Below are 11,660 nucleotides of genomic sequence, written 5' to 3' on the forward strand. Positions count from 1 at the left end.
CCTGAGCTGGGCCGGGCTCTGCCACTTGCATGACACAGCGTGTCCTCACATCCTCACCCTCCCGGTGCCACAGCTGCATCCTCCTGAATGACCTGCAAGCTCTCCCTGCGTGGCACCAGCTGCTCTCCAGCATCACATCCCATGGGGGAATGCTACCACAGCACCCCAGAATTGCATTTCCATGCAGCTCCCAGAGTAGCTGGCAAAGGGAGGCAGCAAGCACTTCCCTGATCCTGTGCCAAGCCCAGGCACGGCCAAATCCTCCTGCGCTTGTCCATCCTTCATGACATCCCCACCTCCCTCCCCTAAAGCAGCCGCATGCCCTGCATCCTGCTTCCAGGGTGCTCCCGCCCCTGCCCACACTGGGATTTGTTCAGTGCAGACAGGATTTATCACACCACACGCAGGATTTATCCCCTTTCCATTCATCCCCCACGACCGCTGTGCTGCTGTCACCTCCCCTTGTCGCGCAGTCCCAATCGTCCCCACACGCCCGTGCCACTCTTCCTTTAGGTTTTCACCGAGCCTATGGGAACAAACACGCAGCGAGTCCCCACTGCAAAGGTCTCTGTGAGTGACGCAGGAGACAGTCGGGCAGAGCATCCCCTCCAGAAGACCAGGGAAGCCGCTCGGCCGGGGCCCAGAAGATGCCCTTCTCCAGTAAGGCATTACCAGGATGCTCCAAGCAGGAGGTGACGTCCCGGTGGGGCTGAGACACGGAGGAGCTCTCCTGCGTGGAGCATGTTCTGGGGGGAGGAAAGGGGCTGCAGGCTGATCTTCCCATTCCCTAACACCCCCACTGCCCACCGCTAGTCCATGGGTGCCCTCCCTCCCCCCCTCCTTCCGCAACTCCGGCGCCGAGGAAGCCGAGCCGGAGGCAGTGCTGAGCCGGATATGCAGCGACTTCCCGCATCCCTCCTTGTGAGTATCCCTCGCTCCTCTTGATGCCTTCGGAGGAGACGGATGGACGGACGGACGAGCAGCCAGAGGTGGACTAGTCTTTCCTATTTGCAAAGCTGGCGGGAAGGGGGGGGGGGGGGGGGCACACGACATCTTCCCACATCCCCTTCCCCATCCTCTGTCTTCATCTCCTCTTACCCCTCCTTCTCCTCCTCTCCGGGCACGATATTCTCCCCTTCAAAAATAAGGGGACGGGGTGGCGGGAATGAAACCTGCTGGCAGGTGGAAGGACTCGGGAAATGCAATCCCACCTGGAATCCCGCAGAGACTCGGCCAAAAGGAAAAAACGAAAAGGAGGGGAAATCCCTCAAAAAAAAAAAAATCCCCCTAGAAGGGACGGAAGGAGGGAGAGCGAGGGGCCGGGCTGCTCTGCCGCACCGGGAGACCCGCTCCTATCCCTACATGGGACAGAAAGCCGGAGGCCCCGGCAGACAGACCGACCGACAGACAGGCGGACACAGAGGGCTTGCTGGGGGTGCAGCCCGGTTTCAGCCGGCAACTCCCGCGGAGCCCCCCCGGCTCTTCCCAAGTGTTTCCTTCTGCTTGTATTTCTTTCCGTTATGTTGTTTTTGTTTATTTCCTCACTCATGGCTCGGCGGCGGGTCACGCAGGACAGCGGGCAGCGGAGGAGGGAGGCCGCAGGAGAGGCGGAGGGATGCTGCCCGCTCCTCAGCCGCCCCGCGGCAGCTCCGCTCTGTGGCGGCGGCTCCGTGGTCCCCGGACTCAGCGGTGCTCCTTCCGCCACTCCTCTCCCCACTCCCTCGCTCCTCTCCCTGCTTTCTCCTCTGTCTCCCTGTCCCGCTTTCTCCTGCCTTCCCCCCTGCGTCTTTCGTTTTCCACTTCTTACCCCCTCTTTCTCTCCTCACCCCCACTCCCCCGCGCCTCTCCATCCCCTCAACCCCATTTTTTACGGAGGGGGTTTGCTTTGCCAGGGCAGAGCGCGGTGACTCCGCGGCAGCCACCACGGAGAGGACACAGGATCCCCCCTTGGGCCCGCCGTGCCCCTTCGAAGGGGTGGCCTGGACCCCGCGCCACCCCCAGGACCCCCCGCAGGGCTGCTTTGCCTGCATCGCCAAGCCCCCGGCTCTCCGGCAAGCTTCGCCGGTCCTGTCTCCTTCTTCTGCCGTTTATCTCATGGAGAGCAAGAGCTGCAAAGGGGACAGCCTGCGACCGGCGGTCCCTTGCAAGCACTCGGTGGAGAAAAAGACGATGACCAACCCCACCACTGTCATTGAAATCTACCCTGACACCACCGAGGTGAACGACTACTATCTCTGGTCCATCTTCAACTTTGTATACCTCAACTTCTGCTGCCTCGGCTTCATCGCCTTGGCCTATTCACTGAAAGTGAGTACTGAGCATGCAGCACAGGGTAATGGGTGGCTGGAGGAGCGGGGGAGTGTTTGGTGGTCACGCCTGATGTAAATCACATTTTTGCCACACAAATGAGAGGTCCCATTCGCTGGGGATGGGAAGAGCAGAGGTGTGTTTTGGAGATAGGGATGCTGCTTCGAGTGGGGAAGAGGTGCTTTGAGTTGCTCGGGTACCCTCGGAGTTTCCTCTGTACTGCAATAGCAGGTTGATGGGCTGGCTTGGCTCATGCTGCTCCCGCAGGTATCCCAGAACTCGGTCCCTTCCTTGTCAGTTAGAGATCATCAGGGTAGGACCCAGCAGCATCAAACGGTCGGGCAGAAGCAGTAAGAAGCAGAGGGCAGTGATCAGCTGGTGCCTGGCAAGTTGCAGCAAGGGAGAAGCTGCCAGGGTGCAGGGCAATCCTGCCTGTTCAATTCTTGCCCTCTTCCTAACTAAAACACCAGCCAGCTCCTTTCCCCCACCACTTCCGACGCCTATAAATCCCAAAGCAAGCCCTGGAGACCTGCCAGCATTATCAGAACAAGCCTCAGGTTGCCAAGGAGGTGGAAGAGGGTGCAGGGGGTCTTCACAGAGCATCAGATCTAGAGGGAAATAGAGCTGTGTTGATGGCGGTGGCATGGAGCACAGCCCATGATGGGAATAGGAACAGGTTACTCCTGGTAGCTGCAGGGCAGAGCAGCCCGGTAGGGATGGCACCCAGCAAACAGGCTGGGTGGCTGACAGAGAGAAGGGCCAGGGCTGCCCTTCCCTTCCCGGCCTGACAGAAGCAAAACTGACTGAATGGATGTGCAGAGAGCCCGGGGCAGTTGGGTGGCCCCGACAGGAGCGAGCTGATTTGTTTTGGCAGGCAGCATTTAGAGGAAGGCAAGGGCGCAGACGGGCTTCATCACAGAAGATCAATTAACCCCATCCAGCTCCCACAAGCTGGACAGCCAGTGCCCAGTGCTGCAAGGAGGCTGCTCCTGAGCCCATCACGGTTTCTGGTAGAAAGGCTCAGGGACAAGTCTGCAGACCCGTGAGCTAGGCAAACCCAGCACTGGCACTATGGTGTCTGCCTCAGTTTCCCCCTCCCCAAGATGGGAGGTGAGCACACATTCACCACCCATGTAGCAGGCTTCACTGGACCTTGCTTCCTGGGTAAGTCCCTTAATAGCTTAAGTCATACTGGGATTGAGCATCACCACAAACAGGACTGACCCAGGGGCAAATCCAGGCAGCGACAGACTAACACAAGTGGAGGGAGAATCCCTTAACACCCCCCCCACTCTTCCAGCCCTTTATGGAAGAAACTGGCTTCCTCCATATTTTTCATGTCTTTGCTCATCTGAATTTGCCTTTGAGATACAGTCAGTATCTTTCCTGTGCAAGAGGCATGGTTGCAGCAGGCTAAGAAATAGTGTTATGTCACCAGGACATGGCGGTAGCTACAGCAGATATCTATTATCTGGGTAGACGTGGTCCCTTAGTTGCAGCTAGCAGGGGGGGCAGGACAGCCTGAGGACCAAACTTATCCAATATCCAGGGGACAGGATGAAGTAGGGCCTACCACCTACAAAGCTTTTAGAGGCTGGACCCTTCACTACCCTTGACACGAGGTGGAAGGAAGAACAAAGCCCAGAAGTAATCTGGGATCGCCAGGGCAGAGGCGTGAACTCAGCATCTGGCTGCAAAGGTCTAGAGGATATAAACTCCACTGTGAAAAAAGAAGCAGTGGTGAGGGAAGGCAAATGGTCAAATTTGCTCCAAATCAAGAAAGGAAAATATAAGATGGCTGTCAAAACCCAGCCTTGGCTTTTGGACTGCAGTGGTGGCAGCTGATTGGATATAATGGCGGTACCCAGACAGATGTAATGCTGAGCGGGTAGAAATAACCCTGCTCTGGTCTTGGAGCTCCCCGGTATCTGTGACCCTGTGGCAGTGGGGGAAATGGAAACAAAATGTCTCTCAGAGGCACAGGACAGAGCTAGCAAGTGACTGAAAGGATGGCAGGTGCCTTCATGGGCTGCCATCAGGATCGGTGGTGGGAAGCAACAGGGATGCTGGGGAAGCAGCAGATCTGCCCTGGGGAAAACCACTGGGACGCTGAGAAAGACAGGATCCTTCCTCACTCATAGCTACTGCAAAAACCTTCACAACATCCTGGCTAGGCTGGATGTTGGAGTTATTCCTCCAGGAGCCTGTTGTTTTCATCTCTTCTATAGTCAGTGAGGTTTCTCCCAGAACTTCGGAGAAAGCAGAAGCAAGAAACATCCTGGGACAAATGTCCCTTTAAACAGACTTTTCTTGTTCTTCTGTAATTAAATGAAAGGACAATTGAGCAGCAGATACTTAAGTCGCAGCCTTCCAAAGATGCCTGTGCTCTGCAGAGGCCGAGTAAGGTGCTGTGGGAGGGAGAGGAGGGGAGCAGCCTCTTCCCTTCCCTGAGCCTGTTCTGGGATGTCTGACTGCAGAGTCCTTGACTGGTTTAGCACAGGGTTCCTGGCTGAAGGGCCATCAGTGTGCTGATGGCATCAAAAGGTTCCTGGGTTATGGTTTTCACATTTCCTTTAAATAACTGAAGCATCTAGCAACCTCAGGAATCATTTCATTATCAAAGATAGCTTTTTCGATACCCCGCCATAAATGTCATCTGCTTTTGCCAGATTCATGCTGTTAATAAAACAGTAGATCCTTCGTCCTCCGAGTCCGTGAGAGGTTTCATGAAGTATCTTAGCACACTGTAGTATCTCCACCAGTTTCGGCAGCATAAAGCCCACACTGGAAGACAGATGTATGCCTTGGTACACTTGAATGTTACCGTAAAGCTGTCTCATTCCCCATGCTCACTTTTATTGGTTTTAGACCCTTCAGTGCCTCCATGTCTGCCTGGCCTTTTGCACGAGCTGCAGCCTTCTAGATCTCTTCTGCAAAGAAATGCTATTTCATGGTGACCAACATTTACTAAAAAAATACCAAAAACCCACCCCAGAGTCAAAGAATTTATATGCACTTATTCAAAGAAACACACGAAGTCAGAGACTGTGACACCCAAGCCAGGTACTCTGTGTGACAGACATCCCAGCCAAGTGCTCTGAGTAAGAATGCAATGGCACACTGCATCTCCATTTACACTCGTAGCTAAACCAGATCCTCAGCAGACGCAGCTTGTGGGACTGCAGCAGAGTCACACTGACTCACATATCCCCCAGGGGTGATTTCTGGCATCTCAGGCTTCTCAAGGTCAGCCTGAGCACAGACATGTAACCAGCCATAACAGTGTGTTGGTGCTGGTGGAGAAGAGATAAATAGCAGGACCAGGGAAGTTAGAAACTCTAAAGTTACCTTAAACCCAGCCCAATACAGGTGCAATGATTGCTCCAATGGCAATGCTTTGGATTTGGTTGCTTTTGATCAGGAGTAAATGCCATGGCCTGATATTTGGCAGCTCTCTGCCTCTCTCTTTCCCAGCTCCAAGCAGTAACAAATGATGCATCAGTGCTTGGTGGCAGGAGATTTCACTTCAGTCATTACGAGGTCCAGTCTGGGGAGATCCAAATCCTTTTCAGTATCCATTATGCCAGAGGAGCTGGGATCTGAGACAAGCAGTGGTATAGATGCCTTGCTGCAGCTGTGTGGAGACAAAGATGTCACGAAGCTCCACTGGCTTTTTAAGCCCCACCAGCAGCCTGCAGGGCTGCTTCCAGTTTTCCTGCCCCTCAAGGCCACAGAAATACACAGTGTGATAGCACCCCAGGAGACATGAGCTCTCCTGCCTGTTCTCTGCCTGGCCCTTAGCACAGAGCTGTGGGCACGGTTGTTTGCCTTCCCCTCTTGCCACTTGTTGATCTTCCCTGTTTCAAGAGGAAGCAGACGGGCACAGATCCATAGCTATTTATTAACCCTGAGAAGCAGAGAAGCTGTGGCACCTGGCCTCTCAGGCAAGCTCTCAGCCTGCTTTTCAGGAGGAGCGATGGCTTATGGAGGTGGGTGAAAAGCAGGGGTGACAGCGCCATGACAAGGGCACAGGCAGGGTGGAGAGCTCTTGACCGATTCACAGAGCAAATAAACCCAAGGATGCCTTCCAGAGCTCCTTATGTTAGGGACACTGAGCTCTGCACAGAAATCAGTTTACAGACAAGCAGCTGTCGACTGCATGCTAAAAGCCAGGCTGCCTTAAATACAGCCTCATTAGGATCGTTATCAACAAACCATTTGTCTCCTCTTGCAAGCTGAGGCAGCACTTTTTATTCACAGAAGTTCCCTATTCCTAAAAATGAGAGGGGTTGAGCCCCAGAGCAGAGAGAGGGGAGGTGGCTGCTGAGGAAGGAGCTGTGAAGGAGCAGGCAGTAGGGAAGGCTTGGAGGGAAAGCTGAAGGCAAAATCCCAAAGGGAGGAAGGACAGGTGATGGTGGTGAGAGGGAGGAGAGAAAGAATTCTTTGGTATCAGCATGCTGGAGATGGTGGAGGACAAGGTGAGCAGCCAGGAGGTGACAGGCAAGCAGGGAGGGAGGAAAGGCCATTGCTGGTGCAGGAAGGAAGAAAGATTTGCACATTAAAGCACAAAAGCAGGCTGTTTCATGGAAGGCCAGACACAGAAGAGGAAAGGAACTGTAGAAGTTGCCAAGCTGGATCAGAGGTAAGCTCTGCACTGCCCAAGGTGGAATTGCCAAAGGGTCCACCACACAAGGCTTGGGGTGCGTGGGAAGCCCTGCAGCCAGCAGATGTAATTATCCTTACACCAGGTATCTCAGTGCAAAGCAGGGCCAAAAGCCCCCATCTAGTTGTAGGAAAGGTGAGAAGGGTCAAAGTGATGATGGGAACAGAGTCTGTAACTAAGGAACACCACACCTGGGTCTGGGGTAAGGGGGTGACCTTGGAGACCTGTGGAAGGAAGCAGCTCCCTGGGATTGCGCACCAGCTGCCAGCACATTATGGTAATGGTGGCCACGGAATCATGAATATAGGAAAAGCTGAGCCTGGGCTATGAGAGAGACAGTGGCACCTCCTTTAGGTCAAAGCAGGAAAAGAGATTGAAAACTTACCTGCTCTCCAGAAGAGCTCCTCCTCCAGAATCTGGCTCAGATGCTGCAGTGGGACATTAAAGGGAGACGTCTGGAAGCATCTGGGGGTGCAAGGAGAGGCAAGAGTTTGAGAGGATGCACTGGAGAGATGTGGGAGGCTGGGGCTGCGAGTGGTTTGGAAGGAGAAACGCCTTTATGTTGCTCTTGTGTGCTGCAGAGACCCTGGCACTTATCTGGTGCTTAGAGGCCCCATTGCAACATAAATGATAATGGACAATAACGGATGATTTGCATGACGGTGACTTCTGAAGCTATATGTGTATGGGGAAATAGCAAGGGAGGAGAAGAAAGGGACCAAGGAATTGGTGGCCAAGGCCAGAGCAGACAGAGGAGAGCTAGGAAAGGTAAAGGACGGGGTTGCCGGAGACGAGAGATAGAGACAGAGTTCCGTGTAATGTAGGGTTGGGCAGGGGTAGGTGGAACCAGCTGGTGGCGCAGAGAGAGGAGGCAGCTAGATGCCCTTTGGTGGGAGTGGAAGGTGGCTGTCTGAACCATCATTTGGGCCCAAACAGGAGGGAAAAGGAGAGATGGGAAGGACAAAAAAAAGGAACTGGGAAGAAAACTGGGGCACTGGGGAGGGGGCAGCTCCAGGCACCCCTCGCTAGGGATGCTTATCAGCAGCAGGACTGGAGTGGGGCCAAGGGTAGGTCAGGTGCTGCTGAAGCATGCCATGGGAAAGAGCTACAACATCGGTCACGAGTGTGAGCCACTGTCAGGTGAAAGAGGCTGCTGGGAGAAGGTAGGGCATGGAAATTAGGGTGGCAGGGTGCCCTGGGGTCAGGAGGAGCAGGAGGTGAGGAGTAGGAGAGCTCCTGAGACCAAGAGGAACTGGCCCCGCAAAGGCAAAGTAAGCGGTTCACTGCAGGAAGAGTTGCAGAGCTTGGTGTTCTGGCTATGCTGCTCTGCTGGAGAAACCTGTGTCTGCCTGGCAAACACTTGATGGCAAACACTGGCTTGCCTGCAGCAGAGAGCAACCTCTTCCAGGGTGGCTTACAGTGGAGGAAGGGTCAAAAGGCACTTGCTCTGCATAGTTGCCTCTGGCAGCCACCGAGAAGAGGAAAGCACATGAGAGAGCTTTAAAGAGCCTTCTGTGAGAAGCGGCTGGGATTTCTGTCCCAAATCCAGTGCCTGTGGGTCTCTGGCTGCAGGGACCTCTGTGCTTCTCAGTGGGTGAGGATGTGCCAGCTGCCTGGCACTCCTGTGCCCCGGGGGTTTTGGGAGGATGCTAAACCAATGGATAATTTCAAAGGTGCGTCACCCTGGACACAGCTGACACAGAAAGGCATGCAGGCTCCCAGGCTGACAGCTTGCTGCCTTCCCAGGGGTCATCCCCACTGCTAGCAGCAACAGCCAAGCCTGCCATGGAGCTATATGGATGGCCCTGGCTCCAGCTGTAGGCTCCCAGGAATGGGATGTAACAGAGGCCAAGGACATGGCACTGCAGGATTTAATACAAGGAGAAGAACAGAGCTCTCATTCTTGCCTATGTGCCTGCCAGTGACAGCTCCTGCAGGCCTCGTGCCAGATGCAGCCTCCATACCCACAGTCCAGGATTAGTGAAGAGCAGAGGGTGCTTGTGCAGAGGTCCTCACTGGTGTGAGAGGAGAGGACATTGCCTGAGGGTCTGAGATCTGGTTTTGGAGGCCCCACGAACCAGCATGGCTCAGTGGAAATGAAGGGGTTCATCAGCCCTTCCCAATACCTAGCAAGCAGAAGGCTTTCAGGACAGCCCCGTGGGTAAGCACTGCAGAAGGGAGAGAGAAAAAGTCATTAGGACGTGGTCTGAATCCATCACAGTCTTTTTGGAAAGCTTCCTGGTCCTTAACAGCCTTTCAGTATTTCTAGGTAGGACACCGGGGCTGGTTCTCCCAGCCTGACACCGACATCTAGTGTTAGGTCGGCAGCTTCTGGTGGCGCTCGCCCTGCCGGCAGTGCACCAAAGGACAGGGCCCGCAGCCTTGACCCTCTGGCCACAAAGCAGGCAGCATAGCAGGAGCTGCCGTGCCGTGCCATATGGTCCCTGGGTACCCCACTCGGATACAGGAAAGGGAAGAGGGGTCGAATCTCCCGGTCCCTTTGTCCAAAACCCTTGTGGCTCCAGCTGCCTGGGTCTGCTGAGTGCTGGCTGAAGGGGCAATTTGGGGACAAGGACACATATCTACTAGGAAGAGATGGAGCCTGAGCAAAAAGCAGATGAAGTGCTGCTGGTGGGCAGTGCCATCAGTTGCCTGGGTGTGCCATCTGCTGATGCCATCACTGCCTGCGAGTGCCATCCACTGTCCAGCTGTGCTATCCACTGCCTCCTAGTGGCATCACTGCCTAGCTGTGCCATCTGCTGCCTAGCCATACCAAGCACTGCCCAGCTCTGCCATCCGCTGAGTTGCAGTGCCGTCCACTGCTGGCAATGCCATTGCTGCCTTCTAGTAGCATCACTGCCTAGCTGTGCCATCCACTGCCTGCTGGTGCCACGGCTGCCTGGAGGAGGCGGGGACAGGCCAGTGACACAGGCATGCACAGTCCTTACCCACTGCAGAGCTGCCCCAAAGCAAGCCCATGAATGTCCCAGCCTTCAGGGTAATGAAGAGAGCAGAATGCGCTGTCAGGATTGAAAACTGCCAGTGGCAGAGGCGCTGCACGAGCTGCATCAGACCTGCAAAAGGAACTCATTAACCCAGGACTGCTTAATATGCTGGAGGCTCGTGCACAGCCCTGGAGCTGTAGTAGGATACTCTGCCAGCGCTCACCCACTCAGCCCCTCAGTGCAGACAGAGGCATGGGGACGCACACCAGAACTGCAGCCAGCCCTCTTGCTCGTGGCCTGGGTGAGGTGAATTCTGGGGCTTCAGGGCCAGAGGGCTATGACATGGTGGGAAGGATGCTTGAGTGCCCATGTGCATGGGGTGCATGATGGCATCTCAGTTCCTTTATGCATCTTCAGGCTCAAAAGACACTGCCCCACCCCAGAGGCCATAGGGACCTGGTTTGCCTGGTTGGTAACAGCAATGGGTCTTCTCTGCTTCCAGAGATTTCCATCCCACAGGTGTTACAATCCTTGGCTTCACAGGCTCAACCCATAGCAGAGCTGGAATGCAAACCACACCTTGGTGTGTTTTATGACACCCCACGCATTCAAATCATAGAATAAGCAAGGTTGGAAAAGAACTTTAAGATCATCAGGTCCAACCTTTACCTCAGGACTGCCAAGTGCACCACTAAACCATGTTACTAAGGGCCTCATCCACATAATCTACATGGTTTTTGAACACTTTTAAAGTGTTTATCCTTGAATGCTTTGAACATTTTGAACATTTCCAAATGAAAAGAGGCACTGCTCAGTCCTCATCTGCTATACAGGTGCCCTACAAATGAATTGATTTTTTGTGAGTGTTGTTTGAAACGCTTTGTCTTTTGTATGTCTTCCAATTCTTTTATTTAATTATTTTTTGTGTGTGTATCTCAGGTCCGGGACAAGAAACTCCTCAATGACTTAAATGGAGCTGTTGAAGATGCCAAGACAGCCCGTCTTTTTAACATCACCAGCTCAGCCCTTGCCACTTTCTGTATAATCCTTATCTTCATCTTCCTGCGATACCCCCTCACTGATTACTAAGAGTGAGGCCAACAGCAGTGGCCGCCGCCAAAATGCCTCTATGCCAGAAGTGTCTGCAGTTGTTTCTTGTAGTAAGGGCGCAAAAGAATAAAAACAATACTCCACCTTGATTGCAAAAAATTAGAGAAGAGCCAAATAAATACATAAATAAAAGTGAAAAGAGTTTATCAGCCCAGGTGAGCGTACCCTTCCTGCTCCCAAAAACAGTACGTGAACTGCTATAGGAAAGGGTCTCTAACACATGTACAGGAAGAAAAATAGACCAAGAAATATTTATTTTATGGTCAACAAGCCATGTGACAAGAGTGTGCAAAGCCCAGAGCCACGCATGCCTAGCAGCAGAGAGCTGAGCTCTGGGGAGCAGTGGGGGTCTTGTCAAGCAGGAGGCATGTGCAGCAATGGATGGGTTCCACAGCAGGGCTGGCTCACAACATATCGGGTGTGTTCAGACTGCCCCACCACCTCCTGATGTATGGGGGTTTCTTTTCCTTTTCCTCTCTTGAATTTCATCCAATGTTCAAACAACCCCCAACCCCTGGAGAGCTGAGGGTGCTAGGAAGTTCATGCTAGGGAGCCCCAATATGTTACAGAGCAGGCTTCTCCTCAGGATCTCCTGGCAATGCTGAGAAGGAAGGCACCTTCTGGAGAACTCACCT

General features: G+C 53.8%; 1 protein-coding gene across 1 annotated transcript; it reads left to right on the forward strand.

The window, feature by feature from the left end:
* The first annotated feature begins 287 nt into the window (after window positions 1-287).
* IFITM10 (interferon induced transmembrane protein 10) lies at window positions 288-11,124 on the forward strand. The gene is made up of 3 exons (XM_061463143.1): window positions 288-989; window positions 1,893-2,307; window positions 10,855-11,124. Exons 1-3 carry the CDS (start codon window positions 964-966, stop codon window positions 11,002-11,004), a joined length of 591 nt encoding a protein of 196 aa, XP_061319127.1. The 5' UTR covers window positions 288-963; the 3' UTR covers window positions 11,005-11,124.
* The last annotated feature ends 536 nt before the right edge of the window (window positions 11,125-11,660 follow it).

This window comes from Pezoporus flaviventris, unplaced genomic scaffold (genome assembly GCF_033815535.1).
Source record: "Pezoporus flaviventris isolate CSIRO_AGI_PZ_B2104156 unplaced genomic scaffold, CSIRO_AGI_Pfla_v1 ptg000036l, whole genome shotgun sequence".
Classification (NCBI taxonomy): domain Eukaryota; kingdom Metazoa; phylum Chordata; class Aves; order Psittaciformes; family Psittacidae; genus Pezoporus; species Pezoporus flaviventris.

Bases quoted from the DNA above. Each gene is read 5' to 3' on its own strand.
- IFITM10 (XM_061463143.1), top strand. From the start codon at position 964: ATGGACGGACGGACGAGCAGCCAGAG. The intron at 990-1,892 runs GTGGACTAGTCT...TTGCTTTGCCAG, and splicing joins GGACGGACGAGCAGCCAGAG to GGCAGAGCGCGGTGACTCCG. The intron at 2,308-10,854 runs GTGAGTACTGAG...TGTGTATCTCAG, and splicing joins CCTTGGCCTATTCACTGAAA to GTCCGGGACAAGAAACTCCT.